The sequence below is a fragment of the Pezoporus occidentalis genome, unplaced genomic scaffold, assembly GCF_034315485.1.
Source record: "Pezoporus occidentalis ecotype Australia unplaced genomic scaffold, CSIRO_AGI_Poc_V1 ctg84, whole genome shotgun sequence".
NCBI lineage: Eukaryota > Metazoa > Chordata > Aves > Psittaciformes > Psittacidae > Pezoporus > Pezoporus occidentalis.
This window is the reverse complement of record NW_026916203.1, coordinates 449,951-475,106: the sequence shown is the minus strand read 5'-3', so window position 1 is coordinate 475,106 and position 25,156 is coordinate 449,951. Positions and strand designations below refer to the sequence as shown.

Genomic DNA, 25,156 nt, shown 5'->3' with positions numbered 1-25,156 from the left:
TTTGAAGGAAAAAAGATATCCAGTCCATGCTTGTATCAAATACATCCAGTATCTATTAAAGTATAAACCCTCTTAACTTCAACAGAAGTTAGGAAGGAACAAAAACTCATCACACTTGTTCAAACCTCCCACTAGAATCCAAATCAGCAATAAACTGAGCCAGCACAACAGGCTGGGACAGAGAGCGGTGAGGAAAAAGAAAGCCTCTCGTCTGCCTTCTCATTTCTCCAGGAAGTATTTAATGTTGTGGTAATGCCACAAACCCATGCTTAAAATCATTCTGTAGCAATTTATTATTTCAAAGGCTGCCAAAATTTTCCTGAAAAATGCAAGCCGGGGGGGGGGGTGGGGGGGGTGGGTGGTAGGAGAGGGAGATTTCTAACATTTTATTTATAAGCCAAAGCTGAACAGAATTTCATGGATAACGAAATGGCATTTTCAAGCCAACGTTAGACAATAAAAATTAGAACAATTACAAAACCAAGAACCCCGACAACACAGCCTTCCAAGCATACATACGCATGTATACACAATAATGTGTATTAGATACCTGTTAAATATTTGCATATACATATAAATAGTGTTAGGTATAGTTACAATTTTGAGTTCACATGTTGAAGTGTCAGAAGAAAAACAAAAAAAAAAACCAAAGTGTCTCATTAATCCAGTACGCTTGGAGAGCGAGTGCTCACAACAAACCTTGCAGTTCTGAATGCCGAAGTAGTTTCAACACACAGCTACACTCTTTTAATCTGTTTTGGCACCCAGAATGCCAATTCTCAGTGATTTTCCACCTGCACCTCTCCTGCACAGGCAGCAAGGGTTATCTGACTTGTAAACATCTCAGCACTACTGAAAGAGGCAGCAGGCCCAGCATACACCCATCCAACTGCAGGGGATAAATTTTGTGAGTCTGAAAGGGGAATGCAGCATTTACAGAAGAAATGGGGAAAAAATGGTTTCTAAATAGTCCTAATCAATGCAACTATCCAATTACTATTGTGATGGTTGCTCTTTTACCAATTGCTATTTACAAAGACCACAGAGCATTAGTTTAATTCAATCATTTTTTATTTACTAAAACTGATTGTAGATGAACAATGTTAGTAGAGAAAAAAAAATCCATTTAATTTTTTGGTAGAAATTATATTTAAAAAAATGTTCTAAAGTACAGAATATCTAGGATGGGCTGTATTGTCCTTTGTACTTTTACAAATCTGGCTTCCCTATGAGTCAGATGTGTAAGCAGTATGCATCCAAGTGCCGTGCAGTACTTCATATTTGCCCCTTTAATGACTGCAAGAATTTTTCCACAAATCTGGAATTTTCATTCCTTATATCTACATAGGGTTAAACCTGGGTCAAATTCCATGAACCTGTTGGAAACAAAATATTAACCAGGTTGAAATGTTTGCTGAGATATCAATCAATGAAGTGTCTTGTGGAGAAAAACCTATCAATTTCAAACTAAATCCTGGGCTGCCTTAATTAAATTCTTACAAAGCTGTATCCATCATGCCACACATGCTGATTTTTATTAACATTTGCAACAAGAAAAAACTCAGCTTTCAAGAGAAAACACAGTATTTTGCAATTAGAATCAGAAATTCTCAAGGCTTTTACATAATCTAAACCAACACCAACAATTAGAATTATTTTGTAACTTTTAATGCAAATGTTCAGTGCAAAGAATCTAAACCTAAGCTCAAAACATCCTTAAAAGAAATACATAAATTATCAGGCAATTCCTACATCCAAGTATGTACTACATCCAAGTATAAATACTTCTGTCTTTATTACAGTATAAATTTATATTGATTATATTTAGTATTAGATCACCAATGTGAATATCCTGTTGATCCTGCTACACCCTAAAACCTTACTCTTACTGCCTTTAATGTACCTGACCATCAGCTTTGTCTTGGTTGTGTTAATCCATTAGCAATCTTCTAAGATTTCTAGCTTCCAATCAATAGTATCAGTCTTTTTTTTTTTTTTTCCCTCCCCTTGGCTATGCCATCTATTTTAGCAAGCACAAATCTTTTTCTTTCTAGACAATTTAGTATACCATGCTTGCGGGCAAAGGTGAAATCCATAAAAGCAAAAATCCACATAAAAACAAAATACAAGGTAAGAACAGTTGACCTGTTTTTCTAAGAAATCAGGATGGAGATATACACTACATTATATGACTAATTCCCTACAGAACAGACTTTTTTGATTGTATATAAACCTTCTGTTAAAATCATGGCCTTCTTTCTATAGTTAAGTTACAGCCTGTTCAATCTGTTACCCTATCCAATTTGGTACAGCAACCTGGCAATATAAGCACGCTGTAGCTACCTTATTAATTACACAGGATGGATCAAGAAACAACTTTTTGATAAACGAGCTTGTACAGCAGGGATATGCAATTCATAGCACAGACTTCTGGGCTCAGCTTTGTCACAGCTGATCTGATCTACCACAGCAGCACAGCAACTCACAGCAGAAAGTTGTTTTACCAGGCACTGAAACATGCCCTCTGGGCTACACAGCTGCAGAATAAATTGCCATCAGCTTCCTCCTACCTACTATGGTCTCAGGTCTGTATGCTCAAAGCCTGACTTCACTGCACTGGGGAAATAAAAACACACATCTATACTACAGAGTAGATACATGGTACAGATACCAAGTGCTGCACATCTCATGTTAGCTCCAGATTTCAGCACAGTACGCACACATGCACACAGCACTACACCAGAACAGCCCAGGGAAAGGAGCTTGGCTGCTATACTGAATTAACATGGTGACACAGCTTGCTGTGTTTGTGTTTCTCCCCTCAGAGCCCAGATTAGCATTATATCAGATAAGAGAAGCATATTCGCATCACAGCCTGACAGACAATGCAGACATGCCTCCTGCAGTTAAATTAAGCAGGTTTAGCGTGAGGGATGATGAGGAGGCAACCTGACCCATGTGAGATAGTAAAGTATAGCCAGGCTTCTGGAATTAGAGAAAAAAAAAAATTAAAGGTTTTATTATCAACAGACCTTTAAAATGCTTTTGGTTGTCTAGTTTACTGCACTAAGGAAGTTTAAAAATCTTTTTTGTAAAAGAAGTTCTAATAGCATGACTCTTTTCAGCCCACTTTTGTGATTTGACAAAGGAATGCCTTCGGGCTTCAAAGGTACCCTTTCCTTCATCAAATTCTGCTCAGCTGTTCCTGAAATATTATGCTTGAAAATTGCCATTTCCATTCTCTCTTTTATGTGACTGAAGAAAATAATGGCTTCTCACCAGAACAGTAATAAGCACAACTATCCTAAGGCACAAAAGCAGCACAGTACCACAGGGAGTGTGTGGGGTGCACCTGGGAGCTGCAGCACAGCAGGAAGAGAGAGGGGCAGGGGACCTGCATGGCCTTCCCAACAGTGGCTTACCCAGTATTTGGGCCTTCTTCCACTAAAGGGGAGGTACATCATTGGGCCACTGTTTTCCCCAAATACTAAAGCGATAAGAGACTAAAATGTGGAATAAAGTTTCCTAAAACACCTTTAGCTTTTGCAACAGAGATTCTGATGATCATATCCTGACTGAAAATACCAAATGGAGCATAATGTCTCACATTTCTGGCAGATCAGGCAGAAGACAAAAACGCCCTGTTAATCAGGACCCAGCTGACCATCCACACTAAGAAGCATAAGGACTCTATCTGGTCTCAACTTAGCCTAACGTGATAGTCAGCAGAATCTGCAGCAACACAAAAGGCTCAGCTGAAAGGCTGATGATGAAAGACAGTGAGAGATTCAGTGGCACTCAGAGGAAACTGGTCTCTCTTTCAAAGTATCTCCACCAAAAAAGGTACTCACTACATTAAAAAGCGCCATGTAGTTTGTCAAACAAAGCACTCAGAGGTACTTTGTCACTACTGACAACATACAGTTTGTTCAGGTGTAGTTTTATATTACAAGATTTTTAATTAATGATTAAATGTTATGTCTCCATTAATTATTGCAGGAGACTTCTTGTTCTTCCTTAGGAGTCCTGTCTTATTTAGAGCACAAGATAGATATAGCTTCTGGCAACTTGTAAACATACAGAGCTTGATTTTGCAAACTAAATACCATCCTTTGACCATGGAAAGTTTGGGTGAACCAGGAACATCAGTAAAGTAAAAATTGTGTAATATGACCAAACTATTGCATTAGACACAATGTCATCCAATTTATGCTTTATCCTACTGTTCAGGGTCTTCCCAGTGCCATCCAGTACTGTCGCTCTGTTTGCTGCATCCAGTTATTCTCTTTCATATGTTAGTTAGTTTGTTGGCTGTTCCCAAAGAGGCTATTTTGATGTTATGCATTCATATACTACTTAGCACAGTGGAACATTGTTCAGTGATTACAGCCATTAGAGCCTTACTAGTACTACTAAAATAATTACGACACCACACACGTAAGAGGTAGCACACCAATACAGCTCTTAAAAGACTTCCTGGAAGTGATGCGGTATGCAAAACTAATGAGAAAAAATAACTAGACAAGTTCTTTCAAACTCTTGATAACAAAAAAAATAAATGTTTCTTCTGTGACTGGGCTGTGTTCTTTAAAACACATAGTTTTGTCCACTTTGCTCTATTCATCATTCAGTTAATAGAGTTATGCCCTACAGCTCATGCACACTACCATAATACAAAACACAACAGTATAACACAATTGAATCATCTAACCTCTTAGTAGGATGCCTCCTAAAGCATGGCTTTATGTCTTAAGTCTTTCATGGAACAGATACAATTTTCTCTTTTCATAATGCCATATACACCATTAAATACATAGTGTGTATGCCTCTGGAACCGTTCCCAGTAATAGCCATTTCTACTTTATTTGCCTCTTCAGGAAAAACATAAATACTTTTGAGAGCAGGAAATACCTACCTGTTCTTCATTCATACCTCAATTTCCTCAGGAAATCAAAATACTGTTTTTAACAGCCTACCTTTAGTTCACAGCTGAATCTGACTTTCACCTCCATGGAATGAAACTTGGTTAGAAGCTTATCAAGGAACTGAATTCATAAATGTCTAGACAATGGCACAAAAATAAAGATATGCTGAGTAGAGCAGTCTGTAGCTCTCAGCAGTGATCAATCTTTTTCTGCTAATACTGTTCTGACTTCAGTCTCTGCATGTTCAAATTCTCTAAACAAAGGAAGCTGTCAAATATTTAACCAATTCAATGACATTACTATTTTTAGATGAAACATGACATCTTTTGAGGTCAGGGTCTTGTGCAGTACTCTCAGCACAGAACAGTGACTTCAAAAGCATCACTGCTTGACTTAATTTAAACGGAGGCCTTGCATTATTTCCTTTATAAAACTATAACAATGTAATTATAATCCTGTGAATACAGTGCTGGTCCCACCTGCTGAGCATCCCTTGCTCCTCACCTCTGACTGCAGGCTCTGCACAAGCCAGCTGGGGGGAAGAGAAGAGGAGGTAGTCCAGCGAGTGCTGCCCCAAGCCACTGCCTGCTTCATCTGAATCAGCCAAATTTCTATTTTCTTGCCTATTTAGGACAGTAATATTGTGGTGGAAAAAGCTCCCAGATGTCTGTGGAGTCACAGCTGGGAAGGCTCAAAAGAGCATGGGCTCAAGGACACAGAGATGGGCTCAGGCTGAGTGAAAACGCCATTGTCAACACCCTGACTCCTGGGGCTTTACCAGTGCAGCCACCACACCATCTATACAATACACTCTGCAACAGGTATTCAGCTTTTGGTCCAAGCAAAGCAGCCTGTGACATGCTTAGGGACATTGCTACCCAGACACCCCAGGGCCAAGCGAGGCCAGACAGCACAGTGCACCAAGCACTGACTTCACAACATAGTATTAACAGGGAAAAAATATTAATCCTACTTTCATATCATAAGTTTGTACTATTTATACTTTCTTCATTTAGTTTTCAACAACATTTAGCATTTGATTCAGTCCTATCTAAGCTATTAATAGTTATTCCAAGACCTTATTGCAAACAAACACAAAGAAATTATTATCAGAAACCTAAACCAGGAAACAGTGAAAGTTAGTGAAAGTATGACAGTCTAATGCTTACAGGCAAACAGCACAACAGGGTATATTTTAGATATGGAAAATACAGTCTGCTGCATCTTTTGCTCACCGTTTGATGACTTCGGTCACAGTAGCGCAGTCCAAAGTAATCTATCTCCACTAGGTTTAAGTGACGAAATACGTAGCCCAGAACAACCAACCCTTTCGTTGATTTCTGTGGGAAAGAATTTACAGAGGCTTTTCACAAAGATGCTTTGCCTTTGTCAGCTATGTGCATTAGCATTCATGCATTCTATTAGCTTTGTCTGAAAAAAAACAGGAGGCAGTTCCCAGTGCCTTTAACAAAAACTTCAGCTGTACAGAAGAAAATATTTTGCCTTCACACATGTTTAATCAATCATTCTGGAAATACTATTAGGTAGCTGTCAGGTCAACAGTTACAAGATACAAAATGAAAAGCGCTCAAGTGTACTTGCATAAGCACGATGCTGCTGAACCCAGCATTTTTCCAGAACAGTTCTGTTCTCTGATCAAAATGCTAATTCCCATGATATATTTTAATTTAAATTTATCTTCTTCCTTTCAGTGTGGGCCTGTCACTCAAATTCTGACAATGAAGATCAGGAAGCAAAATTTTGCCCTTAAGATCTAAATTATACATCATTAGCTGCTCTGCCACTACCCTTTGTAAAGAAGGTTAGGTTTTATTTGTTTTCTTTTACAATATTTTTAATAGTAGAAGTGGGAGCAATCCAGCACCCTGAATTGAAATAATCCTGTTGATTTCCTGAATAGCATTTCATTAAGGGTTTAAACCAGTATTTGCAAACAATGCTGGGGAAAACATTGAAAGCAAAATTGTACTGTTGAGACTGTCTTATAAAAAGCTCACTTCCACCTGAATGCCTCTTACTTGTCAGTTCACCTGGCCAATAGCACACGGACTAGGAGGACTGAGAAAAATTACGCAGAGTGATCCCCACTCAGAACCAACCAGAACCTTTACTATTACTGTCCTAAATTCCACAAGAGAATATGGATATAACTCATAATTAGTTTTTGGTTACCTGCTTCACATTGTATAAACTGCTAGACTGTAGTAAAATCAATGGAGAGAAAAAATACTCCAAGAGGAAGCTGGGGGATATTGTTTGTGCTATTTCACTTTTTAGCTTACAAGCAGGTAATTTCAAAATTAAAATGTCAAATAATACTGATTTTAAAAGAAATTATCTAATTCAGCTTTGCTGTTGAAGTATCAATCACATAACAACTGTGAAGATGCATTCATTTTTTTTCAGCAGGTATATTCATATGGTCAGGATTTGTACCCAGTTACATGGGCAGGGCCAATACAACAACTTCAGATGGCCACTCAAACTCTAGGCAAGCAAAAACAAAGTAAATATCCCTGGTAGACTGGGAATTGTGGACCCATGCTCTTCAACAGATTTACTGTATATTTGTTTAAATCAGGAGATGTTCTTGAAATATTCTCAGCATGAAACAGTCTAAAGCCACCATACAGATTTTTTACACTCAGCAACTGTAGCTACACATTCCCTCAGCATATACAGTGAGACTTAACAATCAGCCACAAAACAGAAAATCATTTTGGGAAAAAACATGATTAAAGTGAGCAGCAATTCACAAGATCTCATTTTAGCATTTTGGATAAAGCACAGCAATACAGTGATTTTATCAAAAGTGATTTTATCATCAGATCCATCCACAAGAAACTGAACTTGGGTCATATGAACATATGGGACAAGAAACAGCCCCTCATAGCTACAAAGTGACTATCAGGAGCACCACAGCAAAAACACACACAAAAAAAAACAAACAAAAAAAAACCCAAACAAACAACAAAACATACCTTAAAAAAATGCATTAAATTATTAAATTATTAGATAGCAGGGATTCAAGAATGAATCAGTAATTGTCTTGCCTCATTTTATCTTTAAACCAGTTGTTATTCAAAGAAGCAGAAGAGATGCCCCACTGAAAAGCACAGTTATCTCATGATTCATATGCCATAAGGCAAATTACCTTTAGCACTGGAACCATTTCTATTATCATTTAAACATTGCAACGTTTTAGGAACCTAGGTTTGGACAGGCGTCTGTAGGAAAAGACACAAGAAAACCTCAAAATAAACAAGCAGTCCTGACTACAAACAACCCGCACAGATGAATGATGGCACCAGTTTCAAATGGATACTGAAAGTAAAAAGCTCACTTTCTGTACAGACAGAAGGAGCTCCACCATCAGCTGTGCAGAGGCCCAGGGTTTTGACACAGCTAACCAAAATGTGATTAGTAAACCCTTGCAAAAGACATAAAAGGGATTGTCTGAACCATGGCCTACAGGGTACATGGACTCGTCTCCATTAAAGGCATGCTGAGCTTCTGTGATCCTGAAGCTCAAATCTGTTTGTTTTCAATAAGCTTTCTACTCTTTGACTGACCAGTAATGCTCCTGATAGCACCAGTTTAGCTTTACCAGAACTGTGAAACAGTGGCAAAGATGAAGCTGTCAATTTTCCATTCAAGCATCTTTCAATACTAATGCACAATCCTGGAAGTAATCAAAGATACTAACTTACGTTTTACACGAGTTTAACTTGCATAAATCTGTCCCAGTTTAGGATTTGTCTAGCCTCCTCAGTTGTAAGTCATCTTCTTCAGTCAGCTGAGGACTGCAGTGGGCTTTACACAGAAAGCCTTGGGTGAACTTTCCTCCCATGAAGGCTAAAGCTACTGTTATCCCTAAGAAACACACATTTCATAGCCGGTTTGGCTGAAATTAAAGAGTCCCTTCTTTCCTTTCAGAGATAAATGGTAACAGTGCATAACTGGCTTTTTACCAGAAGGTATCCCCACACTCTTCTAACCTCACCTTCCTTAATCTCCTGTTTTATCAGGACTGAGAAATGCTCTTCTCTTCAGGTAAACACTGACTCTTGCTGAACTACTGCAACCTCATTTTAAATTAAAGTTCTCATTTTAAAGCCCCATGACATCGGGTTTCATGCAAGCAAACTGGCCCTTGAAATGCAGTTCAGAAAGCAGCTGCGCTGACGAATCCCTAACTGGCTACTTCTCAGTGTTTACTGCATTTGAAGAAATTTGCTAAGAAAAGCCATGTTATTTCCCCTGATAAAATTACAGTAAAATTCAGCAAAACTGCTGTCGTGGTTTAAACCCAGTCAGGCAACTCATTCACTCACTCTCCCCCTTCCTGCCCTCCCCCTACTCCCAGGGGACGGAGGGGAGAACCAAAAAGAATGCAACAAGGGAAATAACAAGGGAAGAGAATATGACATCTCACCACCAGCTGACTGACAACTCACCCCCCCAGCCCAACCAAGCTCTGACCGATACCTCCTCCAACCCTGCAGTCTACCAGCCCTTCCAGCCAACTCCCAGTTACCTCCTGGGTGCTGTGGTATGGAATACCTCTTTGGTTAGCTTGGGTCAGGTGTCCTGCCTCTGCTTCCTCCCGGCTTCCCCTCCTCCCTGGCAGAGCATGAGGCTCATAAAGTCCTTGGCCAAACCAAAACATCATTGTTACCAGCTCTGTTCCAGAGCTGAAAGTCAAAACACAGCACTGCACCGGCTACCAAGAAGGAGAAAAATGACTGCTACTGCTGAACCCAGGACAACTGCAAACTAAAACTATCAAAGATGTTAACAGGATTTTAAGCAATCCAGGAGGTTCCTAAGCAATCCAGGAGGTTCCTCGATTGTGTAGAAGACAACTTCCTTCTGCAAGTAATAGAGGAGCTGACAAGGAGAGGTGCCATGCTTGACCTCGTGCTCACCAACAGGGAAGGGCTCGTTGGAAATGTGACGCTCCAGGGGCAGCCTTGGATGCAGCAATCATGAGATGCTCGAATTTGAGATCCTCAGGACAGTGAGAAGAGCGTGCAGCAAGCTCACTGCCCTGGACTTCAAAAGAGCAGACTTTGGCTTCTTCAGGAACCTGCTTTGGAAGGTTCCATGGGATACAGCTCTAGAGGGCAGAGGCCCCAAGACTGTTGGTTGATATTCAAGGATCACCTGCTGCAAGCTCAGGAGTGTTGCATCCCAACCAGAAGGAAGTGCAGCAGGAGGGCCAGGAGACCTCCTTGGATGGATAAGGAGCTGCTGAGGAAACTTTGAAGGAAAAAAGAGGCTTATAAAAGGTGGAAGCAAGGACAGGTGGCATGGGAAGAGTACAGGGATGTTGTCCAAGAAGATAGCGACCAGCTTAGGAAAGCTAAGGCCCAGTTAGAATTAAACTTAGCTAGAGGTATTAAAGATATCAGGAAGGGATTCTACAGGTACATAGCAAATAAAAAACAGACTAGGGAGAACACAGGCCCCCTCAGGAAGCTCTCGGGAGAACTGGCTACACAGGATTTGAAGAAGGCTGAGGTTCTGAAGGACTTTTTTGCCTCGGTCTTCAGTGGCAAAGGCTCTGACCAAACCACCCAAGTCTTGGAAGGCAGATGCAGGGACTGTGAGAATGAAGACCTTAGGCCCACTGTAGGAGAGGAACTGGTTCGAGACCATCTTAAAAATCTGAACATGCACAAGTCCGTGGGTCCTGATGAAATCCATCCACGGGTCCTGAAGGAGCTGGCAAATGAAGTTGCTGGCCATCGCATTTGAGAAATCATGGCAGTCAGGTGAAGTTCCCGATGACTGGAAAAAGGGAAATATAACCCCCATTTTCAAGAAGGGGAAAATGGATGACCCGGGGAATTACAGACCAGTCAGTCTCACCTCTGTGCCTGGCAAAATCTTGGAGCAGATTCTCCTGGATGGCATGCTAAGGCACATGAAAATCAACAAGGTGCTTGGTGACAGCCAGCATGGCTTCACTGAGGGGAAATCCTGCCCGACCAATGTGGAGGCCTTCTATGATGGGACTACGGAACTGATGGAAAACGGTAGAGCAGTTGATGTCATCTACCTGGACTTGTGTAAAGCTTTCGACACTGTCCCACACGACATCCTTGTCTCTAAATTGGAGAGACATCAATTTGATGGATGGACCACTCAGTGGATAAAGAACTGGCTGGATGGCTGCACGCAAAGAGTTGTGGTCAATGGCTCAATGTCCAGCTGGAGACCAGTAACAAGTGGTGTCCCTCAGGGATCGGTGGTGGGACCGGTCTTGTTTAACATCTTCATCACTGACATGGACAGTGGGATTGAGTGTGCCCGCAGAAAGTTTGCCGATGAAACCAAGCTCTGTGGTTCGGTTGATACGCTGGAGGGAAGGAATGCCATCCAGAGGGATCTTGACACACTTGTGAGGTGGGCTGATGCCAACCTCATGAAGTTTAACCATGACAAGTGCAAGGTTCTACACCTGGGTCGGAGCAATTCCAAGCACAGCTACAGGTTGGGCAGAGAAGAGATTCAGAGCAGCCCTGCAAAGAAGGATTTGGGGGTGTTGGTTGATGAGGAAACGAACATGAGCTGGCAGTCTGCACTTGCAGCCCGGAAAGCCAACCTGGGCTGCATCAAAAGGAGTGTGACCGGCAGGTCGAAGGAGGTGATCCTGCCCTTCTACTCTGCTCTTGTGAGACCTCACCTGGAGTATTGTGTGCGGTTCTGGTGTCCTCAACATAAAAATGACATGGAACTGTTGGAACAAGTCCAGAGAAGGGCCACGAGGATGATCAGGGGACTGGAGCACCTCCTGTATGAAGACAGGCTGAGAAAGTGGGGCTGTTCAGCCTGGAGAAGAGAAGGCTGCACGGAGACCTCATAGCAGCCTTCCAGTATCTGAAGGGGGCCTATAGGGATGCTGGAGAGGGACTCTTCATTAGAGACTGTAGTGACAGGACAAGGGGTAACAGGTTAAAACTTAAACAGGGGAAGTTTAGGTTGGATATAAGAAGGAAGTTCTTTCCTGTTAGGGTGGTGAGGCACTGGAATAGGTTGCCCAGGAAGGTTGTGAATGCTCCATCCCTGGCAGTGTTCAAGACCAGGTTGGACGAGGCCTTGGGTGATATGATTTAGCGTAAGGTGTCCCTGGCCACGGCAGGGGGGTTGGAACTAGATGATCTTAAGATCCTTTCCAACCCTAACGATTCTATGATTCTATGATTACGTTCACATCATATAGCACTGCAAAAGTTACATAATCTGCCTTGCATTAAGCTCAGACTTGCTAGAGACTTGCATTCTTAGGGGTAAACCCAAGAACATTTGAAAACATCATCAATTGTTTCAAGAGAGAACAAAGAATTGTTTAAATGAGTCATAACATCTTGCTTTACATGTTAGCACTCTCGCTTCCTAAACCAGAAAGGCAGGTTTGTACTGGCTAAAGAAAATGACAGCCAGAACATTCAAGACAGATCTAATAGTATTTTTTTTAATAAAAAAGAAATAATGCTTCTAAGAATGGTACATACTATACTATATTTTAACATATTCACATTGTTGTATATTTAGTCACCAGGAATTCCTACTTTCTATACTCACTGCTTTTTAGCGCTAGTGTGGTTTTTCTGGTTTGAAATTTTTTCATTTCCTCTTTTCTGTTGTACACAGCAGTGAAGGCCAAATCAGATCCATGATTGATATTAAGTGAATTTAAAGACAAAGAAAACGTGCAGCAGTGTCTGCCTCAGTAGGATGCTAATTCCGCTCTTGAAAGAAAAGTGGTGTAAGTAGTGAAGCCTCTTTTTTTTAAAAACAAAGTAAAAAACACATAGCCTCTTTTAGTTCAAGCACTCATCACAAAAACCTGTCTCTTGAAAGTAACACAATACATAAACTCTACCTCTTACGACCTCATAAATGTTAAGGAAAATGCAGAGGAATTCCTGATCCTTTGTTCAAAAGAAAAAAAAAAAGGCTTAAAACTTTGGTTGAATAAAACAGTTGCCTTTTCAGATGCCTCCCCTCACCACAACCACTGTTAGGCTCTATTGAAAAGTCACACCTAATGCTGAATTAGTTATTTGGCTTATACACTGACACGAGATAACACAGAAGAAGAGAAGGTTTCTAAATGAGGGAGTTTAGAGTATGGAAAAACAAGGAGTATGCTACGGGGGATGGCACATAATCATGCTGAAACATTCAGAAACACCTGTGTAACATCCCCATGTCTCCCTGTCAAGTACAGGGCTGTGTGAGTAACGCTTCTAACAAGCCCTCCAAGTGGGAAGTGCATTTGATCTGCTACCTATGTGCTAGACAGCAGCTAGTGCCCACCCAGCACATTAGATGCTCTGTACATGCTGGCAACGGAGCGTGGTCACCAGCACCTGACCTGCCGGTGAGCAGGGAAGGACAGAGAGCAAGCACAGCTCTGGACATGTGTGTCAGCACCACCTCACCTGCACCCAGTTAAACAGCATCACTATACTGAGGCAGACATAATCCAGACAGTAAGCTTCACACAGCATTTTCTCAGAATCATAGAATGGTTTGGGTTGGAAAGGACTTTAAGATCATCCTGAATGTAACAAATACAAGAAAAAAATGAGTAGCCCTCTCCATCAAGCGAGACTTTCAAAGCATGTGTATCTTCAGCAATTTTGCATCTTTGCCTCCACAAGATGCACAACTGATGGTGTAGAGGTGACCTTTCAGTTGACTGAACTCTCTAAAGGCACTTCTGAAGGCAGCTCAGGGTGGGTGTGAACCAGACCTGTCCTCCAGAGGTAGCGCCAGTCAGAATAAAGAGGCTCGGGGTGCATTAAGCTTTGATCTGCAGAAACAAAGCCCACCACCTCAATACTTGCAGGGTTTCCCATATTGCCTGGGTTTGCAGCAACAGTGGTTTTGTGCACTTCCTTAGTGGAAGAGTGACAGAGCCCCACTGTTTTTACCACTGGCAGGATTTGCCAGCGGGGAGCTGTGGCAGTGCACAAGGGTGAGGTTAGGGCGAAGCAGCCTCCACAGGCTCCTGGGTGGGCAGCAGGATCTCTGCTCTGCTCACCCTGGTCTCAAAGCCCAGGGCTGGGATGTGAACACTCACTTTCCATCACGCACCCGTGAGAGCCCTGTTCGGCCACAGAACCACCCGCAGCTTCCAAGAGCAAAGGGCCTCCTCCTATCTCACAGCTCCATAGTGTTTGGTGGGTCCAAGGGGATGTGTCTTCTATATTCATAGGGAATTATTTAAAACAAATCTGTGACAGTACAAGAGAAATGCATGCATTACAAATTCACATGTATTTGTTTCCTGCCTCACCAGGTGCTTGCAGTCTATTTCTGGAGCATCCCTAAGGACACAAAGGATGCTAAGAAAACATTATGACATTTCCATTTGCTGCTCTTCTACATGCTAGTCAAGCTATTTCCTTCCACCTGTCAAGTGCAAACTGTATGCAGTCTATACTGCAACCGAGCAACAACATTTTTTTATATATATATAAACTTGTAGTTCATATGTAAGAGTGATTATTTTCTGTTTCAACTGTTTGAACATATTATCATTAAAACACCTACTGTCGTTTTACAGTCTATGTAATGATGATTAGCTGCACCCCCAAAACACTCTTCCAAAATGTTGTATCATTTTCATTATTTAAAAGTTTTATTTCCAGTTTAATGGAGTTTAACTTCTCATTTTGATTGACATACAATTACACACTCTTGCAATGCTGACTGAAGTCAAACGGATATATTTGTTATCCTAAAATAATGTACATGCTTTTTCTGTATAATAATGTACAGCTTTGATAACTTGATTGCCACAGTGCTTCCCATAAGACTGATTTCATTCTACTGGAAAATTCATTTACACTAACACTAACTATCTGGAATTGGGTTTGAAAAAAATACAGATTGACATTTTTTAAAATGCTTTTTTTTTTTTTTTTAAACCAACGTTCCTCACGAGAGCAATGGAAGATATACTGCAAACAGTTTTGTTTTAAAAGTAGTTTTTTAGATGGGTTCTTTAGCAAACCCTACACAAAACAAAAACAGCCAACATGTTTGCACTGGGACAGGAGTTAATTACCCATTAGCAGGCTGTAGTGACTGCTAATGGGGAACTCATTACACCTGTATTCTCTCCTGCCCCTCCTAGAATTTCTGACTCTCCTGAAGAGCTGCTATGCAGTGCCATACACTGCACTGGGTCACATTACCATTTTACTGGTACTGGACTGCATTCAACTCTAACAACCTTGACTGAGAAAGACAAAAAAGCCTCTCTATGGGAAAGGAAGAACTATAACAGACCCGCGGCAGCGGAGGACCTATCTGTCACAGCTCCAAGCTGCTCTTCACCCTCTGACTAGTGCTATTTGCCCAACACTTACAGCAAGGGTGCCTCACTCAGCTGTCAATCAATTCCTGAACCACTGCACATTGCAGCCCTGCATATTCAGATAAACCAGAATTTTGGAAGAATGTACATGAACAAACATCCATGGTAAATGTTAAATTCAAGTAATAACACACAAAATAAATTTACAGCATTAAAGCAACATGCAAACTGCTGATTCAGCCTCTTGCATGTATGTACTGTGTCAGTGTTACCATCAGTTGTTCCCCCCAGACAACTTAAATGGACTATCATCATCTTCTTGGCATCATTAGTCACCCTTGCTTTCCAATCCTGAGTTCCTTAGTTAGACCTATCTACAATGTCAAACTGGGGTTTTTTTTCTGTTTTCCCTAACCATTCCAAGTTCCTTGTCCTTTCCTACCACTTGTCTCTTTCCAGATAGCAACCTCCATGTTCATAGTTCCTTTTCACACATGCTGCCACCTCCCTCAGCTTTTCCACATATTATATATGGTTAGGCATGAGAAAATTCACATCTGTTCCTCACTCTGTACTGGCTGCCTGAGTGTATCACACTGATTAAGTCTCCTCTTCTGTAAAAATGGGTTATGAATCTAGCCTCTCTACTTCAAATAATTTTTAAGAAAACAATGATTAAAGCCACACAGGTAAGAAGGATGCAACAAGGCACATTTTTGCTGGCTGTAGGTTGCTCTGCTATACTAAAGAATGACCATTCCCTGCTGAGGAGTGATTTTCAAGAACAGAAAACACAGCATGTCTCACCAGTTTGCGCTTCAGTAAAGTATCTAGTGTGGTCTCATATGAGACCTTATTAATTAAATTAGATGAAGTATTGTTTCGTAGAGGAACTGTAAAACAGGCTGGCTAAAGAAAAATGGCAGAAGACTTTTCATTTTTTAAAGTAATACTACCAAAACAAGTTCCTCTAAAGTTGAAGGTGGAACACATGACACTTTAATTTTTTGCATTTCTGAAGTTAACACAAATGGCAGTCTAAAATTAAGAAGTACGAAGGAAAACAACAGATACAAATTACAGGAAGAAAACTACCTGGAGAATGGGCTCAACAGAAATAAACCAAAATTCAACCAGACAAAATTGCAAGGATATGCTCTTACAGACCAAAATCACGCATTTTTGTTACAGCTGGAACATCACTAAGCAGAAATAAATAAGTACAGGGGATAAAGGTGTATTACTCAAACACAGCACCACTAGCACTTGTCATGAGCACCCCAAGCTAGCAGTTTAAAACATGGTTTGAATTAGATTCAGCGAAGGTACAACTCTCCACCTTTTTGATATTTGGCTGAAGGGCAGAGTGCAGTCAAGTGTTCTAGTACCCTAGTCACACAGCTTGCCAAACCAATGGGAACCCAGCACACCTTCTGAGTTTACCACTCAACCTGAGGTTCCTTTTATGCTACACCAGTGTTCATGTAAAACCAAGGTATGTTTGCAGATTTTTACAGTCATGAATTAAATATATATCCTAGGTGGGCTAGGGAGAAATGACAATAAATTCACTCACGTCCTGTATGAACATAAACTGGGATGAAGTTCGGCTGAGGGCCACAAAGGTGCAGCATGCGAACATGTAAGTGTCCAGGATAACCTGTTTGTTACATTGCAAAGAAGTAGTCAAAGGAGGAAGTAGTGGTAGTAAGACATGACAAAGCCAGACTCTCATCAAAGATGCAAAGGGGAAATGATCACAAGATGCAGTAAGGGAAACTCCTTAATGGAGAGTAAGTGCAGGAACAGGTTGCCCACAGATTATGGAAGCCTCTGCCATTAGCGGTAGTCAAAGCTCATCCGGGAAGAGGTCCTGAATAATCTGCTCTGACCTGGAAGGCAGATAAACTATATGACCTCCAGAGGTTTCTTCCAACTTAACCTATCACATAACACATATATATAATCTATCGAAAAGAGTAATCTCTTCAATTCAGATAACATCACTTCACTTGCTGAAGTGATGAACACTTGAAATGAACACTTGAACATACATTCATGAAATAATTCGGGGTAAGTAAGGATGCCCTTATCCCTGGCTTTAAGGGATGTAAGAAACCTCTTCCTCATACAAGAAAAACACCAGAAAAAATGTATAAAACTGATAGCACTATAAACACTGGAGAGAAAAAAACAAAAACAAAAACAAAGCCCACAACATTGAAAAGTGATCTGAAAAACTCCCAGCTCCTAATAGAGTCTGTACAGACATGTAGTCAACAGGCACCACCAGAACTTTTGTATTGAAAAGTTTTAGAATAGCACACTTACTGTTCTAAGAGAGTAAAATATTGTTTAGCCATTTTTATATTGCTTACATTTATATAAAATGAAAGCAGGAGTTCAAAAGTTATCCAGAGCTCTTAGATATTAACTGCAACTCTTAATGACAGTGAAATATTCTAGTGTTAACCAGCAACTCTGTTTAACTTGAAAAGCAAACAGACTGAAAAATAGGTTATACATAAAGTCAATCGTATCAGTAATCTCTGTTTACCCTTAGCACAATTTCTAGAAATGTTACCTCTGAGGAATTTCTAAAGAGAATAGTTAAGAAAACTCTAGTCCAGCAATACTTGAGAGTTCCTTTAAATAATTATTAACAGAAGTCTCTTAGTTCAAGGAGTTTACTTCCAATAAGTCACTGAGCTGCTAATAAGTCCATTTGAAACAATAACACAACATCTCAGTAACTCACAGAACCCACACAGAAGCCATTTCAAGCATAGCATGATCTGATAGCTTAGCATTAATTACAACATAAATGACTGAGTCTGCAATTCTTACATCTACTTTTGTTTTTCATATTTTTATTCAATTGATTTAGCTATACATGCTACTCTGAACTATTCCTGTTGAAAAGAGAAAACTGTTATGGACAGCTTAAACAGGGCTAGCTCTAATCACCTCTATTGTAACAGAAAAATGCTTTGACTTTCCTCTGGAAAAGGCAATGTAATATTGGATTTGCTTACACTTATTAACTTATATACGTCATGAGGAAAGCTACTTAGTCACAACAGAAAATGGAAATCAATCTGTCAATTACAATTACTGATCATGAACTGGCAAAACTTTAGAAAGAGCCATACCATTACGTACAGCAGGTATGTCAGCACTCACCATTGAACTGTAGTTGGTACTGGTGTCATTTCTGCCATCTACATCACAGAAACAAATTTGCTATGTTTTGGAAACATTCTGTCAATAAAGAAAAACATCCCTCTTATATGTAACTTCTGCTAAAAGACAGTTTTCTTACTACAGCTTTATAGCTCAAGCATTTCACAGCTAAATCTGTGGATACACCAATTTTTATTAAAAAATTAATTTTTGTTATGTATTTTTAAGTTATAGGCATTTTTATAGTTATATACATAACTGTATAATGTATACATTTTTAATATATAGATAATTTTTTATACAGTTATATACATTTTTCTAATATTTTCTGTATGAGGAAGAAGTTTCTTACAACATCCCTTAAAGCCAGGGACAGGGCCATCAGTACTTACCCTAAACTACTATTTTCATGAATGCATGTTCAAGTCTTCATTTTTCTATTAAATACTTCATTTAATAAAATAATAAAATAAGATCATTCTTCATCCCTCATTTATATATAGAAATAAAGACAGTATCTGAAAAGTACTAATTTGAACAGAAAATTCTAAGTACCTTCATCTGAACTCTTCCTTTTCCCTTTTTTTTTTTTCCAAGGGAGAAACAAGTGCTATCTGCCTGCAAAACTCTAGACAGATAATATTGCACCCTCACAGTTCAAAAGTTATCTCCAAAACAACGCTTCCAAGTAATTTAATTTTTTTTTTTTAAGCTCAAATTTGTTAAAAACTCACTGTTGCCAAGGCAGTACATGTTTCTTACTTGTAACAAGCATGCTAATTTTAGTCCACCTTTTAAATTTAAAAAGTGGCTCATCTAATGATGTGCTAGGTACCATCAAAACTATCTAAAATTAGTATTTAAAAGTAAAGTTCCTTTCAAGACAGTTTACTCCTTAAACTTTATACTTATATGCCTTTCAGAGGACATTCTTAATACTTCTTAATTTACTATTTTATATAGAAAAATGTAAGAAAACATTCTAAGATTATGTAATTTCATGAACCAAAATATCAAGCTAATCTCTCAGGATGAAACAGTATTTTGTAACCTCTTTCATAAACTCTGATTTATAGGCAGATGGCTAACTTACATCTTCATCAGGTTACACCTACACACTGGTTTAAATAGGTCCCATTAATTAGCATGCAAGACATTTATGTTAATCATGAACAAGAAAGGATATATATCTTACTGGTCCTTCATTTTCTTATCTTTATAAAGCTGTTAGAAATAAAATAAATTAAGTCAAAATTTCAGCCCGAATCTGCGGTACTGCAGCCCAGGCACTGTTTTGGAAAAGAAAATTGAGTTAATGGGACCCCACACAGATATGCTAGCAAATCTTGATTTAAAGCTGTTGCATTAGGCATGGATCTAATTCCTCTGTAAAACAAGAGAACTGAATCAGGTCCCAACCCACATATTATGCTGTGGATGAGAAGGTCATCTGTTAGTTGAAACTACACCATTTTCCATGGGAAGGTTTCACAAAAGAAACACATTTTAAATATGCTAACTTACTTCCAAATGTTTCAAATAATCCAGTTTAAGAATTCAGAAAACTGGCATTAATGAAGACTATTGACATTGTTGGCTTATTTATCCATATGATAACACATCTAACTATTCAGATGCTATTGGCTCATTCAGACCTCCTGAATTCTTTGAAATCCAGCCCATGAGGTCTAGGAGACAGACACATCTCAGTGGCATCTCAGGATGCACGAGTCCTCCATGTCCTCCATCCAGATCCTATGATCCTGGCAGGCCACAGGACTACCTTGAGGCTGAGGAATATGCAGCAAACCTGTTGCAAGCGTGAGAAGGCTATGGCCACGCATCAGCACCTGCCAGTTGCCTTTGGCATGGGAAGCTGTGGAGCTGTTAACATGTGAGATGCCAGTATTACAGCAGAGGTGTTTGTTATAAGCAGGACAAGAGCAATTTTACATGTCTAGCGTGTAAAATCAGGCACGTTTGACATCAGCCAGTGTTTGCATCATCCATTCAGAAGGACAGGTGAATCAATCCTAGGGTATTTTACCTCCTTGAAATAAAAGGACACAACAGGAGGCTCAAGGACCCAGTTAATAAGTATCTCAATTAGAAACTTTCAGCTTCTTTGAGAAAAATATAAACATCAGCTCCAGTGCAATTTCACTTCTAATTTGCTGGCCTTTAACCAGCACAATACTTCAAACAGAAACAAAATCTTGACTGTGTATGAAGCCAAAGCCATAATACCAGGTGTGTCAGTATGCCAGCTCAGGCTCCAGGAGTGCATTTGAAAATACAGTGTCCACTCTTAAATATGATATACATGGTATTAGTTAAAGGAAACACAAAAAGAAAATGTTGCTTTGTAGAGCATGAAACAAGTGTGTACTCCACACATGAATGTATCACAAATTTCATGGAAAGACCAGGAGATGTCTTCATGTCTGCTGCTCTCTATCCATGCAGTAGTAATGAAAGTAGATCTTTTCACTGTAAATTACTAGGAGCACTTTGGAAGCAGAACACTAGTAGCACTTTGGAAGATCTCAACATATGCATTTTACTTTTAAGCCCACTGAAAAAATTGACTGTACTAGGAAGAACCTTCAACAGAAGACAGTAAAGGGTACGCATCTGAATGGGTGACTTCAGTGTTCCCACAACTACAGTGATGTTTTAGAACTGGAAAAAACCCACATGCTTCTACAGATAGACTAATGAAGCAGACAGAGGACATACTCCTTACAGCCCACCATGATACATCTGTTTCTGTTAATTTAAATACAGCAAATAAAGTCAAGGAGTAAGCCTATGTGGGGCATGGAATTAAGAAGAAAGCAAAATCTCAAAAAGTAGATTTGAAGACATGTCAATGTTCAAGGTGCTAGTAGATAAATACAAACACAACTTATGAGGTACTGAATTTTTTCCATATATTAATTCACTACCCTCTACTCTTTACCCTTTAAAACTTTTATATTGGTCACATTTCAAAATAAACAACCAGTAATGCATTATCAGCATTAATTTCTCATATACTTTTCCAAAATCCACTTACTAGAGCTTGCAGTAAGAAACAATTACAAAGATCTTCTAAGAATAATAAATGTTGACATTTTTACTTCCTTTCATTTTCTTTTTCATTAAGAAGAATAGCATTGTAATGCACCAATAGTAAAAAACGTCAAAGAGAAGTTATTTTACACCAAGTCTATGCCACATAAAACCCTAAAAACAGAAATTACCAGAAGTGTCAAAAAGCAATTTCTTCTGCAGCCAAGCTAAGGAGATTTGTATTTGAAATGTGACAAAATAAAGATTATCAAAACAAGCATAAATAGCTCTTAAAATTAGTTCATTTTTAACATACAGAAAAGTGTTTTTTGACTACATACAATGAATAAAACAAAATCTGTCAACTCAATGCTACAACTGGGGAGGGAGAGCAGCTGTCCATGATGACGACTGCCAAGCATGTTTATGACTTAATTTTTTTAAATATTTCCATTTATCTAGGACTGCTATTTGTTAATATAAGCAGCCTTATCATAACCCCTCACAATAATACACTACTGTTCTAATTCAAGAAAATAAGACTGCTAACATTTTTTGTCAAAAACCTTTATTGCTGTGATTGGTTGACTTGGTTGGCTGTGACATGCCCACCCAACTGCTCCCACGCCCCCTAAACAAGACTGAAGCAGAAAATAAGATCAAAAGCTCAGGGGTCAAGTCAAGGACAGAGAGATCGCTCATCAGTTATTGTCATGGGCAAAACAGACTCAACTTGGGGAAAAGTCTGATGAAGTTCCCACTGAGTAGAAAAGGTAAAAACAAAACCTCCATTTTTAAAAAGCTAAAAAGGAAGACCCAAGGAACTACAAGCAGGTCAGTCTCACATTAGCATGAGCAAGATTATGGAGCAGATCCTCCCTGAAACTATGCTAAGGCACATGTTAAATAAGGGGGTGGCTGGTAATAGCCATCATGGCTTCACTAAGGGCAAATCTTGCTTGACAAATCTGATGGACTTCTACAATGGGGCCATGGTGTTGGTGGATAAGGGAAGAGCAAATGACATCATCTACCTGGACTCGCGCAAAGCGCTTGACACTGTCCCGCACAGCACCCTTGTCTATAAACTGGAGAGGGAGAGATTTGACAAGATGGACCACTTCCTTACCCAAATGGTCGGTAAGGAACTGGCTGGATGGTTGTACTCAAGGAGTTGCGGTCAACAGCTCGATGTCCACGTAGAGATCAGTGACAAGTAGTGTTCCTCAGGGAATTGTGACTGGTGCTGTTCAAGCATTCTCAGTGACACGGACAGTGAGTCTGATGCACCCTCAGCAAGTATGCCAATGACACCAAGATGTGTGGAGCAGCTGACATGCTGGAGGGAAATGTCATCCAGAGAGACCTTGACAGGCTGGAGAGGTGGGCCAGTACCAGCCTCACGAAGTTTAATAAGGGCAAGTGCAAGGTCCTGAACTTGCACAATCCCAAGCATAAATACAGGCTGGGTTGAGAATGAAACTGAATGATGAGAAGCTCAACATGGGCCATCTTCAGTATGCGCTCACAGGCCAGAAACCAACTGTGTGCTGGGCTGTATCAAAAGGACCATGACCAACAGGCTGAGGGAGGAGACTCTGCCCTCTATTCTGCTCTCATCACACACCACCTGCAGTACTGCGTTCAGCTCTAAGGCCTCCAACACAAGAGTGATGTGGACTTGCTTTAGCAAGTCCAGAGGAAGACCACACAGATGATGAAAGGGCTGGAGCACCTTTTCTATGAAGACAGACTGAGAGATCTGGGCTTGTTCAGCCTGGAGAAGGCTCAGGGGAGACTTCATAACAGCCTTCCAGCAGCTGAAGGGGGCCTACAAGAAATCTAGAAAGGGACTTTTTACAAGGGCATGTAGTGATAGGACAAGTGGCTTTAAGCAGCAGAGGGGAATGTAGATTAGACATTAGGAAGAAATTCTTTACTATGAGGGCAGTGAGACATTGGCTCAGGTTGCCCAGACAACTTGTGGCTGCCCCATCCCTGGCAGTGCTCAAGGCCAGGTTGGTCGGGACTTTGAGCAACCTGATCTACTGGAAGGTATCCCTGCCCATGGCAGGGGGTTGGAACTGCATAAGCTTTAAGGTCCCTTCCAGCCAAAACAAATCTGTGATTCTATGAAAAAATACTGAATTTATTGCCAACTAAAAATAACAATAGGATGGTGAGAAATAGACAAAACTTAAGACCCCTTTCTCCCATTCTTCCCAGGCTCAAATTCATTTCCAACTCCTCTACCTCCTCCCCTCTCCAGGCAGTGCAGAGGGATGGGGAACAGGGGTTGTGATCAGTCCACAACAGCTCCTCTCTTACACTCCTTCTTTTCAACTTTTCCCCTCCTCCCCTCAAAGACACCACCTCTGCAGACCCCCACTACAAAAACCTTGCTCTGTAAGTGCAATACAGTTGTGTAAATAGGTAACAGAATAAGCCTCTGGTAGTCCACTTATATGGTTCAATAATGAAGCAATTCTGGATGTTGGGAGGGCGAAAGACTTTTTTAGAGGTTTCAAAATATTTCAGCTCTAGCACCAGAAGCTTCACATGTAACATTTCTTTCCACAACATAGTTAAACATAGTCAAAGGAAAAAAATTAAAATCAGCAATTTCCTTTGTATAAAATAAATGGGCATTATGATAGGCACACTCAAAATTAGGAGCCTGTTGTAATTACAACACTGTACTGGAAAGCTCTAGTAGTTATGAGAAGTAAATCTACCATAGCCAGTGTTAAAAAGTAACACTATAAAAAAAAATACAAGTCATTAAATGATATTAAAATAGGGTGAATTACAGACCCCAAAACATAGTTTTCAGCACTGTCTTCCAGTTTTAGGCAGAGTTTTGCAATATTTTACCTATGACCTGTCAGATAATATAAAACTACCCTATTAATACTTGTAGGTATTCCAAACACTACTAAAGCGACAAATAATGAGGTAAGATACTTACTTGAGAAAATAACCTGAGTCAATTGGCAAGACAGACTCTTCTGAAAGCATGCATTCTAACAACTGCAAAGGGCAAGATCAACAAAATGATGGCAATTTTATGAAGTAAGATCTGTGTCCTGAATAGCTGCAGCTCTGAACAGGACTTAGGCATCACCGTGAATAAGCAAGTGAATGTGCGATCATAGGATACAGTTCTAAATTGCGGACAACGGGAAAATGCAATAGCCCTGTAAACAGAGAAATATCTGGGTAGGAAGGCAGCAATACTTTCATTTAATTCTAGCAAGTATATGCAAGTAATAGCGAGTTCTTTGCATCTACTGTTCAAGAAATCAAAAACAGTTCACACCACAGTTTAAAAAACACAGAAACAACAAAGAGCTTGTCATTTGGAAAAGGGCAAATGAAAAATTACATTCAGTCTCTCAGAAAGAGATTAAAAGGGTGACTTGGACAGTGCCTCTCAGTATCAACTCAATGAAGATACCTGACAGCTTTTTAACAACAAAAGACAGATTAAGGCCAAATGGCTGAAAGACATCCACATATAATTACATTAAGCATAATTAAAAAAAAAAACAACAACAACAAAAAAAAAAAAAACAAAACCAAAAAAAAACAGTGACAAAAATAAAAATGTCAAGCAACCTAATGATGATACTTA

At 39.9% G+C, this 25,156-nt stretch overlaps 1 protein-coding gene across 5 annotated transcripts in view; it reads right to left on the bottom strand.

Moving 5' to 3' along the window:
• The window catches only part of EPB41L4A (erythrocyte membrane protein band 4.1 like 4A), a 127,467-nt gene that overhangs the window by 79,583 nt on the left and 22,728 nt on the right, over positions 1-25,156 (bottom strand). For all 5 annotated transcript variants that reach the window (XM_062604234.1, XM_062604235.1, XM_062604236.1 and 2 more), the window contains exon 2: positions 6,161-6,265. In XM_062604234.1, coding sequence (XP_062460218.1) covers positions 6,161-6,265 — 105 coding nt within the window. The remainder of the gene's footprint in view (positions 1-6,160; positions 6,266-25,156) is intronic.